The 20,493-nt window shown below is 43.6% G+C and overlaps 1 protein-coding gene across 3 annotated transcripts in view; it reads right to left on the bottom strand.

Moving 5' to 3' along the window:
* MAST4 (microtubule associated serine/threonine kinase family member 4) overlaps positions 1–20,493 on the bottom strand; it is a 905,366-nt gene that overhangs the window by 216,366 nt on the left and 668,507 nt on the right. For all 3 annotated transcript variants that reach the window (XM_030193210.1, XM_030193211.1, XM_030193212.1), the window contains one exon: positions 11,835–11,904. In XM_030193210.1, the coding sequence (XP_030049070.1) occupies positions 11,835–11,904 (70 nt within the window). The remainder of the gene's footprint in view (positions 1–11,834; positions 11,905–20,493) is intronic.

Genomic DNA, 20,493 nt, shown 5'->3' with positions numbered 1-20,493 from the left:
GAGACCCAAGTGTTTGCATTGTTAAATAATTTCTGGTTTTAAAAGAGAAAAAATTTAATTAGGTGTATTATTTTTTACTAATATTGGACAATAAGTATGTTTCCAACGAAATAAATTGAATATACACCATTTTGGGTTTGAAGAAGCCAAACAGACGATCAATGTGGAATAATGATTCAGATAAATAATAACTGGGGATAATCAGGTTAATTCAATCCAACAACAATGATATCCACAATAGTATGATTGTGACCAAAAAACTCTTTTTAAATTGGAGGAAAAAGCCTCAAATGTGCAGGAAGAGCTCCGTCGTTGAGTATTGCAACATAAAGGAGATCCACTGAATCATCATGGGCAAAAAAACCTCCTGATAAAGAAATAGAGCTTCTGCGCTAACAAAAAGCTTCTGTGCTCACAATAACCATGAGGTTCCAGCATTACACTATCTCTACAGTTTGACACCACGGACCCTGAGGCAGAGATCGAAACTTGGGTCTGAAGTCGGGCCGTGGGAGGTGTTATTTTCCGACTGCAAATTTTTGAGATAAGTGTACTTTTTGAACCGCTTAGTAATATTACACAGTTATTGTGAGCACAGAAGCTCTATTTCTTTATTTATCAGGAGGTTTTTTTTGCATGTGATGATTCAGTGGATCTCCTTTATGTTGCAATACTCAACGACGGAGCTCTCCCTGCACATTTGAGGCTTTTTCCTCCAATTTAAAAAGAGTTTTTTGGTCACAATCATAGTATTGTGGATATCATTGTTGTTGGATTGAATTTAATTTTATGATATCCTTAACAGCTCATGATAATCAGGTTAATACCACGTTTTTTTCTGTTTACTGTTGTTTAATTGATCTCCTTGTCTTGTTTCACTCTCGCTATTTTGTGGTCTAAGGAAGAGTATAGAATTATCTGACTGAAATAATTCTTGTGTATTACTTTCTCTGTATTTCTGGCAAGTTATTTTAATGCTTGTTACACAATATCAACCGGCTCACCTTTATCCACGTTTGTTCACCCCTTGAAAGAAATATAGCAGATAGGTGAGGCAAGATTTCCCTTAACTAAATCCATGTTGACTTTGTCTCATTAATCCATGCTTTTGAATATGCTCTGTAGTTTTGTTCTTAATAATAGTCTCTACCATTTTGCCCAGCACCGACGTCAGACTCACCGGTCTATAATTTCCTGGATCTCCTCTGGAACCTTTTTTAAAAATCGATGTTACATTGGCCACCTTCCAATCTTCCGGTACCACGCTCGATTTTAAAGATAAATTACATATTACTAACAATAGCTCCGCAAGCTCATTTTTCAGTTCTATCAGTACTCTGGGATGAATACCATCCGATCCAGGAGATTTGCTACTCATCAGTTTGTAGAACTGCCCCATTACATCCTCCAGGTTTACAGAGAATTCATTAAGTTTCTCCAACTCGTCAGCTTTGAATACCATTTCCGGCACCGGTGTCCCATCCAAATCTTCCTCGGTGAAGACCGAAGCAAAGAATTCATTTAATCTCTCCGCTACGGCTTTGTCTTCCCTGATCGCCCCTTTTACTCCTTGGTCATCTAACGGTCCAACTGATTCTTTTGCCGGCTTTCTACTTTTAATATACCCAAAAAAAATTTTACTATGTGTTTTTGCCTCCAACACAATCTTTTTTTTTTTTTTAAGTCCCTCTTAGCCTTCCTTATCAGCGCTTTGCATTTGACTTGACATTCCTTATGCTGTTTCTTATTATTTTCAGATGGTTCCTTCTTCCATTTTCTGAAGGATTTTCTTTTAGCTCTAACAGCTTCCTTCTCCTCACTTTTTAACCATGCTGGCTGTCGTTTGGTCTTCCTTCCTCCTTTTTTGATACGCGAAATATATTTGGCCTGGGCTTCCAGGATGGTGTTTTTGAACAGCATCCACGCCTCATGTAAATTTTTGACCCTCGCAGTCGCTCCTCTAAGTTTTTTTTCACTGTTCTTCTCATTTTATCATAGTCTCCTTTTTTAAAATAAACGTTAACATATTTGATTTCCTATGTATACTTACTTCAGATCTAATATCAAATCCAATCATATTATGATCACTGTTATCAAGCGGCTCCAGCACCATTACCTCCCGCACCAGATCATGCACTCCACTAGGGACTAGGTCTAGAATTTTTCCTTCTCTCGTCGGCTCCTGTACCAGCTGCTCCATAAAGCTGTCCTTGATTTCATCAACGAATTTTACCTCTCTAGCATGCCCCAAGGTTACATTTACCAAGTCAATATCGGGGTAATTGAAATCACCCATTATTATTGTGTTGCCCAGTTTGTTTGTGTCCCTAATTTCCTTTAACATTTCTGCATCCTTCTGTTCATCCTGGCCAGGTGGACGGTAGTACACTCCTATCACTATCCTTTTCCCCTTTACACATGGAATTTCAATCCACAATGATTCCAAGAAGTGTTTTGTTTCTTGCAGAATTTTCTATTTTTTTTTTTATTTGCATATACAATTATTTCAAGAATTACACTTGATTAGATAGTGTTTAGGCAAAAATTAACAAAAAATAAGAAAAAAAAATATATTTTTTTAACACATAATTAAACACTCAAGTCCACTTTAAGAGGGGACATCCTACTATAGGAGGATTAGTAAAATAAATTTTTAAGGAAATTTACATTCAGGAGACAATCTAACAAGGTACATTCTATTTTACTCCTTCAATTCTTTTAGTTGTTACAAACGATGTTAATTGTGATGGATCTGTGAAAACATATTTATATGAATTATAACATACTATGCTTTTACAAGGAAAACGAAGATAGAAAGTGGCACCTAGTCTCAATACCTCTGGTTTCAGTATTAAGAATTGTTTACGATTTTTTTTTTGTGCTTCTTTTGAAACATCCAGGAACATCGAAATCTTTAAACCCCAAAACATTTTGTACTTGTGTTTAAAAAGCATTTTAAACAACCATTGTTTGTCTGGCAGTAAAGCAACTGTGGCAACCAATGTTGCGGCAGTTGCTAATTCAGTATCAGATGTCTCCAGAAGATTAGTAACATTCAAAGATTCTTGTTGTTGTGGTTGTTCTTGTACTTTAGAAGGTACATAGTAGACTTGAGTAAGAGGTGGCAAATTTACTTCTGGTATCGTCAAAATTTTCTTTAACATTGTATCATCTGCAATGGGTTTATCATTTTAAGCTTGGGAAAGTTTATAAACCTTAAATTATATCTTCGCATATGATTTTCACAGATTTCCATTTTGTTCTTAAAAATTGTAATATCTTTCAAAATACCAGTGTGAATATTCCCTGCATTTGAAACTTTTTCTTCTACCTTAGCAATCTTTTCAGAATATATTTTAATTTCAGATTCATTTTTATCCACTTTCTTCTCAGAAACATTAACCTTTTGAGATAGTAGTCTTATTTGTTGAAATTGTGACTGAACCAGTTGAGCGACCAAGTCCCATAGAGAATCAAGAGAGACCACTGAAGGTTTCTCCAAAATTGGTAAAGGCATTTCAAATAAATCAGTTTCCAGTCCATTACCTGACACCTTTTGTCCTGCACCTTCTATCGACGGTTTGCTTCCTTCCAGGGGCAAGAAGGATCCCTCTGGCTCCCTCTGAGGCTGTTTAACCTGGACTCCACTCAAGATCAACTCAAATTAGCTCTTCGGCGTTTGATTGCTCGTTACTACAGAGGGGGAGCTTGTCCGTAAGGGTTGCGGGAGCGGAATTCTAGCATCGGGGCACAGCGTATCGAGTCCGGGAGACGCCGAAAACTCCTCCACTATGCCGGCATCTACTACGGATCCACTCCCGAGCATATTACCTTGGTTGGTGTCCTCAAAAAAAGGTCACTGGGACCAGAAGGTAAGGAGGTAGGTGTTGGGGGAGCCCGAACTGCTGCCTTTCCTCTTCTTTTAGGCATAATGTTAGAAGAAAATCAAGGTCTATACTGCTCCTAAATGCGTGCGGCCATCTTGGATGTCCCCCCCTTGCAAAATTTTCAATCTATTTGATTCAAGGCTCTCGTTAATATACAATGCTACCCCTCCACCAATTCGATCCACCCTATCACTACGATATAATTTGTACCCCGGTATGACAGTGTCCCACTGGTTATCCTCCTTTCACCAGGTCTCAGAGATGCCTATTATATCTAATTTTTCTTTTAGTGCAATATATGCTAACTCTCACATCTTATTTCTTAGGCTCCTGGCATTCACATATAGACATTTCAAACTATGTTTGTTGTTCCTATTTACATCATGCTTAGTACTTGACAGTATTAATTTGCAATCTTTTGTCTGATTTTTATTTAAGGATACCTGATCTACTACGGTCTCTTTTGCAACCTATCAGGATACCCTAGCTTCCCTGTTTTGGTGATATCTTTGAAAGATACCTTATCCAGAACCATGCGCTTTTGAGCGACCATCAGCCTTCTCCCCGTTTCTAGTTTAAAAGCTGCTCTATCTCCTTTTTAAATGCCGATGCCAGCAGCTTGGTCCCACCCTGGTTAAGGTGGAGCCCATCCTTTCAGAATAGGCTCCCCCTTCCCCAGAATGTTGCCCTGTTCCTAACAAATCTAAAACCCTCCTCTCTGCACCATCATCTCATCCACGCCTTATCTGCCATCATTTCCTATAAGAACATAGAAATAGCCATATTGCTTCCAACAGTGGCCAATCCAGGTCATAAGTACCTTGCAGAAACCCAATTAGTAGCAACATTCCATGCTACCAATCCCAGAACAAGCAATGGCTTCGCCCATGTCCATCTCAATAACAGACTATGGACGTTTCCTCCAGGAACTTGTCCAAACCACTGTGCAACAGGTAATAATTACTGATAGATCAAAAGGGTGTTGTGACCTTTATCTGGCTTCATAAGCTGTTTTTATGTAAATTCATGTTCAGAATTATGCTCTAAAATGATAACATTGGAACTTCACAAACCCAAGACCTCTATAATAAAGAATAAAACATTGTCTCTCATTGTGTTTGTAAAAAAAGAAAAAGTGCCTGATATTCAGTCACGGTGGTCAGCATTCCTCCTAAACAGCAGCCACCCATATGTTCAGTGCTAAAGTCTAGTCTTAATCTGGGTAATTTTCAGCTCCGCCTGTTGAACAGCATTATTCAGTGCTGTTACCCAGATAACCATACAGATAACTTGAGACAGCTCTGCTCCGGACTGCATTAGTGCTATCTGGATAATACTGCTGAAAATCTGGATATAGCCTTGGTCAGCAGCAGGTATCCAGCTAGCGGGTGTTGCTACCTGGATACGAGCCACTGAATGAGATAAAAGGTCATGATTTGATAAGCCACTTTTCTGTGATAGAAGCAAAATAGTTTACATTTATGTGCAGGTACTTTTTCTGTCCCTAGTGGGCTCATAATCTGTTTTTTCACATCTGGGACAATTTAGAGTTAAGTTACTTGCCCAGAGACACGAGGAGCTACAGTGGGAATTAAACCCAATTTTTCAGGATCTCGCTCACCGCACTAACCATTAGGCTACCCCTCCATATAGATAGCGAAGACACTTACCTGTAGCAGGTATTCTCCGAGGACAGCAGGCTGATTGTTCTCACATGTGGGTCGATGTCCGCGTCGGCCCAGGATTCGGAAGGCATTTTGCAAGCAAAATATAAAAACTATTTAAAAACTTTGCCAGAGTCTTCTGGCGCGTGAACCGCATGCACCTCACATGCGCAGACAACTTCCCGCCCGTGGCGCGAGCACGCTTCTTCAGTTTAATCAAAAAGCATAAATAGAAACCAACAATAACAATTCCAAAAGGGAGGTGGGCGGGTTTGTGAGAACAATCAGCCTGCTGTCCTTGGAGAATACCTGCTACAGGTAAGTATCTTCGCTTTCTCCGAGGACAAGCAGGCTGCTTGTTCTCACATGTGGGGTATCCCTAGCAACCAGGCTCACTCAAAACAATGAACATTGGTCAATTGGACATCACAACGGCGAGGACATAACATAGATAGACCTGAAACCATAAACAACTGAGAGTACAGCCTGGAACAGAACAAAAATGGGTCTAGGGGGTGGAATTGGATTTTAAACCCCGAACAGATTTTGCAGCACCGACTGCCCAAATCGACTGTCACGTTGGGTGTCCTGCTGGAGGCAGTAGTGAGATGTGAATGTGTGGACTGATGACCACGTTGCAGCCTTGCAAATCTCTTCAATAGAGGCTGACTTTAAGTGAGCCACTGACACAGCCATGGCTCTAACATTATGAGCTGTGACATGGCCCTCTAGAGTCAGCCAAGCTTGGGCATAAGTGAAGGAAATACAATCTGCTAACCAATTGGAGATTGTGCATTTTCCAATTGCGACTCCCCTCCTGTTGGGGTCGAAAGAAACAAACAACTGGGCGGACTGTCTGAAGGGCTTTGTCTGCTCCATGTAAAAAGCCAATGCTCTCTTGCAGTACAAGGTATGCAAACTGCTTTCACCAGGGCGGGTATGAGGACAGGGAAAAAATGTTGGCAAGACAATTGACTGGTTCAGATGGAATTTCGACACCACCTTCAGCAGGAACTTAGGGTGCGTGCGGAGGACTACTCTGTTATGATGAAACTTGATATAAGGTGCATGCACTACTACCAAGGCCTGAAGCTCACTGACCCTACGAGCTGAAGTAACAGCCACCAAGAAAACGACCTTCCAAGTCAAGTACTTCAGATGGCAGGAATTCAGTGGCTCAAAAGGAGCTTTCATCAGCTGGGTGAGAACGACGTTGAGATCCCATGACACTGGTGGAGGTTTGACCGGAGGCTTTGACAAAAGCAAACCTCTCATGAAGCGAACAACTAAAGGCTGTCCAGAGATAGGCTAACCCTCTACATGGCGATGATAAGCACTAATCGCACTAAGGTGAACTCTTACGAAGTTGGTCTTCAGACGACACTCTGACAAGTGTAGAAGGTATTCAAGTAGGGTCTGTGTAGGACAAGAAAGAGGATCTAGGGCCTTGCTGTCACACCAGATGGCAAACCTGCTCCATTTGAAAGAGTAACACCTCTTCGTGGAATCTTTCCTAGAAGCAAGCAAGACTCAGGAGACACCCTCTGAAAGACTCAAGGAGGCAAAAACTAAGCTCTCAACATCCAGGTCGTGAGAGCCAGAGACTGAAGGTTGGGATGCAGAAGCGACCCCTTGTTCTGGGTGATGAGGGTTGGAAAGCACCCCAATCTCCACGGTTTCTCAGAGGACAACTCCAGATGAAGAGGGAATCAAATCTGATGTGGCCAGAAGGGAGCAATCAGAATCATGGTTCCGCAGTCTTGCTTGAGTTTCAGCAAACTCTACCCTACTAGAGGAATGGGAGGATACGCATACAAAAGGCATGTCCCCCAATGCAGGAAAAAGGCATCTGACGCTAGTCTGTCATGGGCCTGAAGCCTGGAACAGAACTGAGGGACCTTGTGATTGATCCGAGTGGCAAAAAGATCCACCAAGGGGGTGCCCCATGCTCGGAAGATCTTGTGGACAATGTCCACGTTCAGTGACCACTCGTGAGGTTGCATTATCCTGCTCAACTTGTCGACCAGACTTACACCTGCCAGATAAGTGGCTTGGAGAAACATGCTGTGACGGCGAGTCCGAAGCCACATCTGGACAGCTTCCTGACACACAGGGCGAGATCCGGTGCTCCCCTGCTTGATGGTGTAATACATGGCAACCTGATTGTCTGTCTGAATCAATATAATTTGGTTGGACAGTCGATCTCTGAAAGCCTTTACTCGCAATTCCAGGAGATTGATCTGCAGACCTTTTTCCTGAAAGGACCAAGCTCCTTGAGTGTGAAGCCCATCCACATGAGCCCCCCACCCCAGGAGGGATGCATCCGTTGTCAGCACTTTTTGTGGCTCAGGAATTTGGAATGGACGTCCCAAGGTCAAATTGGTCCGAATCGTCCACCATTGCAGAGAATTCCAGAAGTCAGTGGACAGCTGGATCACATCCTCTAGATCTCCGGTAGCTTGACACCACTGGGAGGCTAGGGTCCCCTGAGCTATCTCATGTGCAGGCATGCCATGGGAGTTAGACGAATTGTGGAGGCCATGTGCCCCAGGAGTCTCAACATCTGCCGAGCCGTGATCTGTTGAGATGCTCGTACTAAAGAGGTTGTCCACCCATGCCTCGGGAAGATAAGCACGAGCTGTCTTTGTGTTCAACAGAGCTCCAATGAATTCCAACTCTTGAACTGGGGTGAGATGGGACTTGGAATAATTTATCACAAACCCCAGTAGCACTAGCACCTGAACAGTCATTCACATTGACTGCTGAAAACCTGTCTTCGAGGTGCTCTTTACTAGCCAATCATCGAGGTAAGGGAACACATGTACCCTCAGTCTGCGTAGCGACGCTGCGACTACCATTAGGCACTTTGTGAACACTCTGGGCGCGGACGCCAGACCAAAGGCCAGTACACAGTACTATTAGATTGTAAGCTCTTTGAGCAGGGACTGTCTTTCTTCTATGTTTGTGCAGCGCTGCGTATGCCTTGTAGCGCTATAGAAATGCTAAATAGTAGTAGTAGTAGTAGTAGTACACAGTACTGAAAGTGCTGTGTTCCCAGCCAAAATCGAAGATAGTTCCTATGAGCTGGAAGTATCGGGACATGTGTGTAAGCATCCTTTAAGTCCAGACAGCATAGCCAATCGTTCTTTTGAATCATGGGAAGAAGGGTGCCCAGAGAAATCATCTTGAACTTTTCTCAAACCAGAAATTTGTTCAGGCCCCTTAAGTCTAGGATGGGATGCATCTCCACTGCCTTTTTCTGCACAAGGAAGTACCTGGAATAGAATCCCAGCCCTTCTTCCCCTGGTGAAACGGGTTCGACCGCACTGGCCTTTAGAAGGGTGGAGAGTTCCTCTGCAAGTACCTGCTTGTGCTGGGAGATGTAAGAATGAGCTCCCAGTGGGCAATTTGGAGGTTTGGATTTCAGATTGAGGGTGTATCCTAACTGGACTATTTGAAGGACCCACTAGTCGGAGTTTATAGGAGGCCACCTTTGGTGAAAAAATATCAACCTTCCTCCAACCGGCAAGTTGTCCGGCATGGACATTTTTATTGAGGCTATGCTTAACTGGAGCCAGTCAAATGTCCGTCCCTTGCTTTTGCTGGGGGAGCAGTATGGGCCTTAGATGAGAACGAGCACACTGGGGCTGAGCCTGGGCAGGCTGTCGAGAAGCAGGAGTGTACCAACGCCTAGGATAGGAATAGGGAGCACTCCTCTTCCCTCCAAAAAACCTCCTAGATGAGGAGGCAGTAGCAGAAGGCGCCCGGTGGGAGAGAGAATCCATAGCATCATTATGCTTCTTGATCTGATCAACAAGATCCTCTACTTTTTCTCCACAAAGGTTGTCCCCCCCCCCCCCCGGCAAGGAACACCCGCAATTCGCTGCTGGACAGAATGAGCCAGGTCAGAGACAGGCAGCCAGAGAGTCTGCACATCAGTATACCTTGAGCAGCGATCTTGGATGTCACGTCAAAAGTGTCAGAAGTACCCCTGGCCAAGAATTTTCAACACACCTTCTGCTGCCTGACCACCTGGTGAAAAGGCTCGGCCAGCTCCGTAGGGAGTGCATCAACCAAGCCGGACAGTTGACGTATCGAGTCCCACAAGTAGACACTCATGAAGAGCTGGTATGACTGGCTCTTGGCAGCGAGCATAGCGGCCTGATACATCTTCCTCCTAAAAGAATCAAGAGTCCTAGTTTCTCTGCCTGGGGGCGCCGAAGCATAGTCTCTAGTACTCCTGGCTCTCTTGAGGGCGGAATCCACCACCATGGAATTGTGTGGTAACTGAGATCTCATCAACCCAGGTTCACCGTGGATCCGATACTGGGATTCAGCTTTTTTCGGGACCACGGGGCCAGACAGAGGGGCTGATCAGTTTTGCATAAGGAGTTCCTTCAGTACCTTATGCAGAGGAACTGTCACAGCCTCTTTAGGTGGAGAAGAATAATCCAGAACCTCGAGCATCTTAGTCCTGGGCTCATCCTCAACCTCCACAGGGAAGGGAATAGCCGTAGCCATTTCCCGGAAAAAGAGGAGAAGGACAGACTCTCTTGTGGAGATAGTCTCCTTTCTAGCGGAGGGGAAGGATCAGAGGGAATCCCAAATGGCTCATCAGAAGAGAAGTACCTGGGATCCTCATCTGACTCCCATGAGCGCTCCTGTTCAGTGTTGGATAAAACCTGAGTTAAGGTGCTTTGACACTGGACCTGCCTCGACACCGAGGAACGATGTCCTCTATGGCGATATCCTCTATGGCGATGTCATGAGGCCGATGCCCGGTCCAATTGTGGTGAAGCTCCCTCTACCAACGTTGAAGGGGAGACGACCTGGGTGGCAGCCGATGTCGATGCAGCAGGCATCGTGGTTGGGGACCTCACCACAGGTAAATGGCCAGACACCGCCGCAGTAGATGGTAGAGAAGGCGCAAGCACCCCCGACACCGAAGCTGAATGACGTAGCAGTCCCTCCAGAAGTTCTGGAAACAAGGCCCGGATGCGCTCGTCAAGAGCCACCATTGGAGAAGACTGCGGGCTTGATGGGATAGGCGGTGTCAGAATCTGTGGAGGCACAGGAGCAGGTATCGGGCTACTGGAAGACTGACGCATCGGCGCCTCCTGTATCAAGGGTGAGCGATCCTCTTGGCGCACACGCTTCTCGGGTGCCGACTCACTTGACGCCCCGGAGCTCCCAGTACAATGCATCAAACGAGAACGATGACGGTGCTTCTTCGCCTTCGCTCGACGCCCGTCACTGAGACTCCTTGGTACCAATGAAGAGGACGTGGAATCCTCACGTCTCCTCTGGGCCGGGTCCGAAGAAGGTCGGTGCCGGGGGGCCTGCATCACAGGAGGCCTCGAGGCAGGTGGAAACCCACTCGACGCCTCACTGCTCCCAGTGCAAGTTGGGTTCACAGTAGCTATTACCTCTCTTCCCGACGTCGATGCTCCCTTTGATGTTGATGCCGCTAACCTCGGTACCGATGCCGATGTCGAAGGACCGAACTGAGCCCCAAAACTTTTTTCTCGTTGGGCTTCTCGAGACGCTTGGGTCCGTTTCTTCATACGAAGACACAGACTACAAGCGGCTGGGCTATGATCGGGCCCAAGGCACTGGATACACCAAGCGTGGGTATCGGTACCTGAGATCGTCTGGTTGCACCGAGTACAACGCTTGAAGCCGCTGGGTGACTTCAATGACATGGAAGGAAAAACGGCTTCGGCGAAATCAAAAAACGCAATTGTGCCTAAAATACAGAAAAAGGCACAAAAGGAAAAAGGGGAGTGGCCGGCCGTGACGAAAAAGAAAGAAAATTTAAAGTAGGGAAAAAAACTAAAAGGATACTACGGGAACCTACTTTTTTTAATCTTTAAAGAAAAAAATAATAAACGTTAGCGAACAAATCGCAGACAGTGAAGACTCTTCCTGGACCTGAAGGGGAGCTGAAATGAAAGCTGCTGCACTTCAACACGGAGAAAGAAAAACTGAAGAAGCACGCTCGCGCCATGGGCAGGAAGTAGTCTGCGAATGTGCGGTATGCGCATTTTGCGCGCCAGAAGACTCTGGCAAAGTTTTTTTTATATTTTGCTTGCAAAATGCCGTCCGAATCCTGGGCCTGCTTGTCCTCGGAGAAAGATATGTATATTACACACACATATGTATGCAAACTCATTGGTTCTGAAGTATATTAAATTTTATGATAAGCAATCAAACAGTTCAAATTGCTTTACATACCATAATATTTTTCCTTATAAAATATAAATTGTGTTTCATGAATCCTTACCTTCGTGCAAAATTAAAATGGGCTGAGGCACTGGGGGAGAAGTTTCTAGGACTATCTTGAGGGCTACTTCCTGTAATAGAACAACATTAAAAAAAAACTTAATTTTTTCCAGTTATTGACTGCTTTTTCCAGACCATTTCAGTTGATTTTATTATACATTTATCAAAGAAACTTGCTAAGCTCATAGTGTTGTCATAGGAGCTCTAAAAATATAGCACTCACATGTACATACAAATGACATTTTTAATTACCTCTGTGGCCTAACCTTCCAAGGTCTTGTGCACAATACTAATTTTCCCTGTTGGTGTCTCTGGGGTCGGTTGTCTTGAGTCCCCTTATCTTTTATATCTAAACACAAAGCCTTTGTTCCTACCACAGATCTGCAGATTAATACACAGATCTGCTCAACATTTTACCATCCTTCCTCCTCTGTCTCTCACTGCAGTAGCATCTTGAAGGTGTCCATATTATCTTATTTAATATAATAATTTGTACCTCAAGGTTCTCTGGCTGGCTGGCTGGCTGGGTTCGTTACATCCTGCCGTCAGCTCGCCTCCAGCGTTCCCTTCCCACCCTCGCGTAAAGACGAAATGACTTAAGAGGAGGGCGGGACACCGAGAGGGAAGGAAATGCTGGAGGCAAGCTGACATCAGGATTTTATGAACCCAAGTGAAGGAAACGGAACACAGATGGGAGGGCAGGGCACAGGACAATCGCTGGACATGGAGGGGAGGACAGAATCGCTTCACATTGAGGGGAGGGCAGGGCAGAGGAGGAGAGGAAGAATTGCGGGACACGAATGGGAGGGCAGGGCAGAGGAGAATTGCTGGGCATGGAGGAGATGGGAGGTGAGGGCAGACTCACGGGACACGGAGGGGAGGGCAGGGCAGAGGAGAATCGCTGGACATGGAGGGGAGGGCAGAATCGCGGGACACGTAGTGGAGGGCAGGGCAGAGGAGAATTGCTGGACATGGAGGGGAGGACAGAATTGCTGGACATGGAGGGGAGGGCAGAATCGCGGGATACGGAAGGGACGGCAGGGCAGAGGAGAATCACTGGAAATGGTGGGGAGGCCAGAATAGCGTGACACGGAGGGGATGGCAGGGCAGAGGAGAATCGCTGGACATGGAGGGGAGGCCAGAATCGCGGGACACGGATAGGAGGGCAGAGGAGAATCGCTGGACATGGAGGGGAGGTCAGAATCACGGGACACGGAGGGGAGGGGAGAATCGCTGGACATGGAGGGGAGGGCAGGGGAGAGAGGAGAAATCGCTTAGACGAGAGCCTTCCTAAGGCCCATTTCATTTTTGATGAAACGGCCTTTGTTGCACTAGTAATTAATAACTCCAAAAGCATCATTAGTACTGGGCATATCTCCTCTACTATGCCCAAAATGATGATACAAAAGGAGGGATGGACAGATTTGGGGGCAAGCCAGGAAGAGGTAGGGGAGAATATGCTGGGGGAAGAAGATAGGGCACAGATGATGGTGGAGAAGGAAGGAGGCTGGGGGAAGGAGAGAGGAGCTTGGGAGAGGGGGGACAGAAGCATCAGGCAGATGCTGGGAAAAGGAAAAAGAGAATTCTGGGGGAGAAAGGGAAGAAGCAGAGGGCAGACTCGGAGGATATGGAGGAAGCTGGAGAATGGATGCTGAAAAACAGAAAGCGGAGGCTGGAGAAGACAGAAATAGAAGGTTGTTGGTAGCAAGAAGCATGAATGGGGAAAGAGGTAGATATAGATGTGAGAAAACATGGAGATAAAGGAATTGAAGGAGATAGAAAGGATGGAAGACAAAAGAGATGGAAGGGGAGGAAAGGGGAGAAGATAGTAGTATGAAGGAGTAGATGAGAGGTGAAAAATGTTCATTGCAAACTTAATATGCCACCTTAGCTGACAAGCATTATTCACATTATTACTGATATTCTTTGAACATAAACTTGCCTTTGGATAATAGTGGGATACAAGAATGAAAAAATAAATATTGAATAATGTGAAGAGAATGCCAAAATTAAAAGGACAGGAGAGAATCAAACATTCAAAGTAACAAGCATATAACTGCAAACAGAGCAAACAGGCAATAGATTAGACCAATCGATGTGAGAAAATCAAGATTGTAGCTGAGAAGATAGAGCTTGTATCCATGGTGGTGAACTAGAGCAGTGCTTCTCAACCTTCTCCTGAAGGAACACCTAACTAGATGGATTTTTAGGATTACTTTAACCTCACAAGCACCATTATTCATACTACCTGGGATCACAGGGCTGCAATACTATGGCCAGATCCTTCTGGGCTGTATCTTAAATCAGTAGGGGGAGGGAATCAATATGAAAGCTCCTCCTTCCTGCAAAGGGCCCCGATCACATCGCCTCCACCCTGATGGCCCCTCCTTACCCCATACCCCTGCTGATATCTTCCTTTGAAGATACCCCTTTCAACATAACCCCTCAATTATTCCCCTTTCTACAAAAGCCACCTCCTACCCCCGTCTTTACTTGAAAAATTCCTGGGACCTAATGAATTTGTGGCAAGAGCCCAGTTACTCCTGCCCCTGCTGGCACCGAGTTCAATATGGTGCTGGCTGCAGATTGACTTCTAGCAGCAGCACCACAAGAATACCACTAGGGGTGGCAGCCCCATTTTGAATCCAGCAACTGGGGAGCACTCCTATCTCAATCCCACTAGACTCCCAAGATTTTTGAAGGTAAGGCTAGAGAGTGTATGGGAGGGTGGGGAAGTATGTCATAAGGACAGCCCATCAGAGGGGCTAGGTTGAAAGGGGAGATGTGGAAAGAGGGAGTCTTCAGGGAGAGGCATTGGGAGGGGTTATGTTGAAAATGAGGCCATCCAGGCTGAGGAGGGGGTAAGTGATTAGGTGATAGGTTATTGGCAGGAAGGAGGAGCTTTCAAATCAAGCGGCCAGCCCTTTTAAGCAGCCTGGAAGCATCAGGAAAAACAATGGCTGCTTTTGCAGGTACTTTATATCTTATTACTGTGCATTCCACAGTACCTTAAATTAACAATTAAAGGGATGAACAGACATGTGGATAAAGGTGAGTCGGTTGATATTGTGTATCTGGATTTCCAGAAGGCGTTTGACAAAGTACCTCATGAAAGACTCCAGAGGAAATTGGAGAGTCATGGGATAGGAGGTAGTATTCTATTGTGGATTAAAAACTGGTTAAAAGATAGAAAACAGAGAGTAGGGTTAAATGGTCAGTATTCTCAATGGAGAAGGGTAGTTAGTGGGGTTCCCCAGGAGTGTGTGCTGGGACCGCTGCTTTTTAACATATTTATAAATGACCTAGAGATGGGAGTAACTAGTGAGGTAATTAAATTTGCTGATGACACAAAGTTATTCAAAGTCATTAAATCGTGGGAGGATTGTGAAAAATTACAAGAGGACCTTACGAGACTGGGAAACTGGGCATCTAAATGGCAGATGACGTTTAATGTGAGCAAGTGAAAAATGATGCATGTGGGAAAGAGGAACCCGAATTATAGCTACGTCATGAAAGGTTCCACGTTAGGAGTCACCGACAAAGAAAGGGATCCAGGTGTTGTCGTTGATGATACGTTGATACCTTCTGCTCAGTGAGCTGCTGCAGCTAAGAAAGCAAATAGAATGTTAGGTATTATTAGGAAAGGAATGGAAAACAAAACTGAGGATGTTATAATGCCTTTGTATTGCTCCATGGGGTGACCGCACCTCGAATATTGTGTTCAATTCTGGTCGCTGCATCTCAAAAAAGATATAGTGGAATTAGAAAAGATGCAGAGAAGGGCGACACAAATGATAAAGGGGATGGGACGACATCCCTATGAGGAAAGGTTAAAGCGACTAGGGCTCTTCAGCTTGGAGAAAAGGCGGCTGAGGGGAGATATGATAGAGGTCTATAAAATAATGAGTGGAGTTGAACGGGTAGATGTGAAGCGTCTGTTTACGCTTTCCAAAAATACTAGGACTAGGGGGCATGCGATGAAGCTACAATGTAGTAAATTTAAAACTAATAGGAGAAAATATTTCTTCACTCAACGTGTAATTAAACTCTGGAATTAGTTGCCAGAGAATGTGGTAAAGGCGGTTAGCTTAGCAGAGTTTAAAAAAGGTTTGGTCAGCTTCCTAAATGAAAAGCCCATAGACCGTTATTAAATGGACTTGGGGAAATCCACTATTTCTGGGATAAGCAGTATAAAATGTTTTATACTTTTTTGGGATATTGCCAGGTATTTGTGATCTGATCTGGATTGGCCACTGTTGGAAACAGGATGCTGGGCTTGATGGAACTTTGGTCTTTCCCAGTATGGTAATACTTATGTACTTATGTAACATATGCTATGGTAATAATGCACATTATTTTCCTTTAACACATACTAATGGGCATATAATGTGCTTTATGTCTGTAACACACTTTAATAAATACCCCCTTTATGAAATGCTAATGCTGTTACATCTATTACAATACTCTGTATTTCATCAATTGTGACCTGCCAGAAGCTCAGTCTTTAGCATAGGTGGGATATAAATTCTTATTAAATAAATATCCACTGTAGCATTATAAAAGGGGTCCTGTAGGACTTTGGGTCTCATCCAACTGGGGAAGCCAATACCTATCCTGTCCTGAATCTGTTTCTGGTCCTTCAGGCTTCTAATATAATCCCAGTGGGCCATAATTCTTGAAAAACTGTGCAAGGAAACCTACCTGCTTCAATTCCACTAGTTAAAAAAACATCTGCATTCAGACAGAAATAAAGTAACATGGTTGCCAGATTAGTCCATTTTAAAGGTTAGTATATAATAAGAAAAACAAAAAATATAAGCTGTTGCCTTTTTACTGGACTAACAATACATTTTGGACTAGTTTATAGATGCTAAAGCATCCTTATTCTAGTCAGAACAGAATGAGCAAAACATTACAATACTACAATCAACATTCTAATAATATTCTGAAGGGAAAAAGATGGAGTAAGAAAGGACAATGATGCATAAGTGATCAGAAAATGGTGTGTTTATGGCATCTGATGTGATGTCTGTTAATTGATTCTTGTCTTTAACATCTGGTCTGTCTCTCAGACATAGCATCCTTCATGTTTTCTGCATTGAATATACATATTTTATATATGTAAGCTTTTGTGGTGCTGTTTTATTTTGTACATTCTTATTATGTAGGTTGATTTGTTTGCTACCAAGAACCTTGGGATTGTGCGGCTAATAAATATTTAAAATAAATATTACATGACAGGAGGCACATGAGTTTGATCCCCTTATGTTGAATGTTTTTCTCAATGGCACTGTCTCCAAATGGGTCAGTTTTGTACATAACATGACAATAATAAACATCACTCCTACGCCTGAGTATACCGCTAATATTCACTTTCTCCATCTCTATGGATTGCAATGGTGAAATTAGGAGTATGCATCAGAGAAAAGAAATACGGTCAGTTCTTTTTACAAGTTTTGGAGAGATGTCTGATGCTGAAGAGACTGAGGTCGCTTGTTCAGAACCTGAACTGAGAAAATTGCCTTCCCAGTGTGTTGAATACTTGCATGGTGACAAAGAAATCTTCATGCAGGAGTTTGTAGGATGTAATATGCATAGGCAACTTATCAAGGTATGTGTGCCAATTGCTTTTAACCAGGCCTAAAGCACCCAATATGATGAGAAATATTTCTGTATATTTGTGCTGTGACCCATGCAGGCACATTGGCAGTAAGGTATATTGAAGGGACATGCGTTATTCTCTTCTTTTTTAGTTTAATTTGTGTTCAAATTAGGCGGTTGTTGGAAGGCCAGTATTAGTGGAGCAGAAAAAGTGTTTCAGTAATGATGAATTCTCCTGGAGCAGTGTTTGTAAGTCTTATGATTTGTCTCAGTTGTTCCCACTCTTCACTGTATTTTACTACAAGGGGACTCTCCTCTCTCTAGTTTTCTTTCTACTGCAATGGACTTTCCCTGGGCGTTTAAGTGAAGAGGCAATCTTCCTGGAGATGATTTGTGGATTGTAACCTTTTTGTTTGACCGATTCAATTACAATTTTGAGGTATTTATCTCCGGCTATTGTGTTACAGCATATATGGATAATGATCTTTTTTTGTGAAGTGTAGAAGCTGAAATTGTGATGGTAGGCTCTATCTGTGAGCTGCTTTCCTGTAAACAAATGTTTTTGTATGACCATTGTTGACAGAAACTGAGGTGTCCAGAAAGTTAGCATTTTCTGCGGAGTAGTCAATGTTGAATGTGACTGAAGAATCAGATGATTAAAAGAACTGTGAAACTGTCTCATCTCCCTCAGTCCAAACCATAAAAATGTCATCATTGTACTGGTAATATTTGAAGAGTTTAGTCTGATATTTATTCAAAATGTCTCTTCCAGTTCTGCCATGAAAAGGTTAGTATTTTGTGATGCCATCCTGGTGCCCATTATCAGAGCCCATGAGTTGTAAATGAATGTCATTACTGCAGCTGAAGTAACTGTGGGTTAGGATAAATCTGATTAATTTTGTAATAGCTTCTGGTATGTATTGGTGGTGCAGGTTGGATGCCTATAGAAAGCTGTCACAGTTACGCTGTCTGCATGGGCAATGTTGATGCATAATGAGTTTACATCCAGGAGAGTGTCAGCTGGTAGGGACTTGATGTTCTTCAGTTTGCTTGTTAAGTCTGTGGTGTCTTGTTTGATGCTGTCTGCCTTGTGTACTGGAGGTTTAAGAGTCCCCTCTACAGGTCCCTGTACATTCTGTGAATGTGCCAATACCAGACATAATTAGTTACAAGGTTTCTGAATTTTAGGTAGGATGTACAAGACACCCACAGAAGGACGGGCTGCTAGAATTTTTTTTTTTAATTCTGATGAGACCGTACTTACGTTAGAAATGTGTTGACCACATTTTTCAGTGGTTTTGTATATTCCTGTGTGGGTTCCTCAGTCAGTTTCCTAAAGTAAGTACTGTTGGAGCACTCTATGCTCTTTTGTGTGTCTATAGTTACCATAAAGCCTCCTTTATCTGCAGAAACTTCTTTTCTAAGTTTATTTTGGTTTTGTTTTTATTGCAGCTTTTTGTAGTGGAGAGAATTGAACAAAATATTATTTGTTTGTTCGAAAACTGCAGTTTCACTCTGTGTCTGAAAGTCTCCATCAGGGGAGGGCAGCTTTTATGCACACAGAGCCACATGAATGTCAATACTATCCCTGGCGGGCCACAACTTTCTGTAATGTCAGAATCGGAAATGCAAAGAGTTCTCCATAGCCCTTCTGTGATAAATAAAAATGTAGCTAAAAACAATGGAAATAAACTACTAGAGTGGCTAATCTGAATATATTTCCAAAACACAGTATTTAAAATTACTTAAACTCTGGTTAATGACGTTTTCCGTGTATACTTTCCATGGTTTCGCAAGCCGCATACAATTCAATGGTGGGCTGCAGGTTGCATATCCCTGCTCTGTGTAGCTGTCTAATTAGATTTCCTTGTTCAGGGTTTCTTTCACTCAGTTGTCTCAATCCCCTTTACCTCTCTGATTGCTTCTCATTTCCTTCCGATGGTTCCTCCAACTACGCCTTTAGTGTGGTCTTCTTCCTGTTTCAAGACCCTAAACAAAGTCCCGGGCTTAGGTGGGATTCTGAACATCTGCTTTCCAAAGCTTGACTCTAGGGACAGAAGCGTAACCAGGTTGAGGCATCGGGGGGGGGGGGGGGAGTGGAGAGTGGACTGCCAATGGCGCTTATTTTTCATGCGACAGATCACGTGAAAAACAGGCACCAGAAAAGTCTGTTTGGGGGAGCATTCGCCCACCTAGTTATGCCTCTGCGTAAAATATGAATAGTTTTCTCTTTCATCAACTGTCTTTTTGGAGACCAGCTTATGCTTATTTTACCAGACGTACTGCCAAGGACAAATGTGATTGTCAAGTATACGCATCAAGACTCCTGAGGCAGGCACGTATGTGCCGAAACAGCTTAAAGAAACACCTATAATTTCACTTTGGAGTCCTGAGTCTGTTTTTGAACAGCCTGATCCAGTTCCCACTCCTTGTTTTTTGACTTTGTCTGTCCCATGGGACCTTTGTGTTCTTTCCACTTTTTGTGGTCTTTTTTTGTCACATTTTTTGGAGCCATACTAATGGGTCATAGAAGGGCATGCCAGTCCTTCACAACCAGCGTGATTCCCTCCCCCCTGGACAATTAACCATAGAAACTGAGAATACGATGGCAGTTAAGGACCATTAGGCTCATCTCATGTGCCCAATTAAGTACCTGCATAACAGCAAAATTGGTCAATAGTACTGCCAGTTCTTGAATCATCTCTTTTTCTCTGCTCTAGCTGATGATGGACATAGATTGTTGCTCAGCAACTCCACAGTAACAACATGAAAAATAACAAAAGATTCCTCTCTTTTTCGAGTACCAGAAGACGCTCTACAGCTTACTTCTATAAAGACAAATAACCAGAGCTACATGGAAGAGAGAATGATAAGACAGAGACAAGAAGGGCACAAATGCTGAAAGATTGAGAAGATGATGCAGGGAGAAAAGATAAATAAATAGAGGCAAGCAGACCGAGGCAGAAACTAAGATTTTGAATTTGTTTCCGTATGAGAAAATACCTGAATGTGATATAAAAGACAAGAGGCTGACTTGGAAAGTTCCCACCCCCAACAGC

The sequence above is a fragment of the Microcaecilia unicolor genome, chromosome 2 (genome assembly GCF_901765095.1).
Source record: "Microcaecilia unicolor chromosome 2, aMicUni1.1, whole genome shotgun sequence".
In the NCBI taxonomy this organism is placed as follows: Eukaryota; Metazoa; Chordata; class Amphibia; order Gymnophiona; family Siphonopidae; genus Microcaecilia; species Microcaecilia unicolor.
The sequence above is the reverse complement of the archived record's forward strand: the minus strand, read 5'-3'. Positions and strand labels throughout refer to the sequence as shown.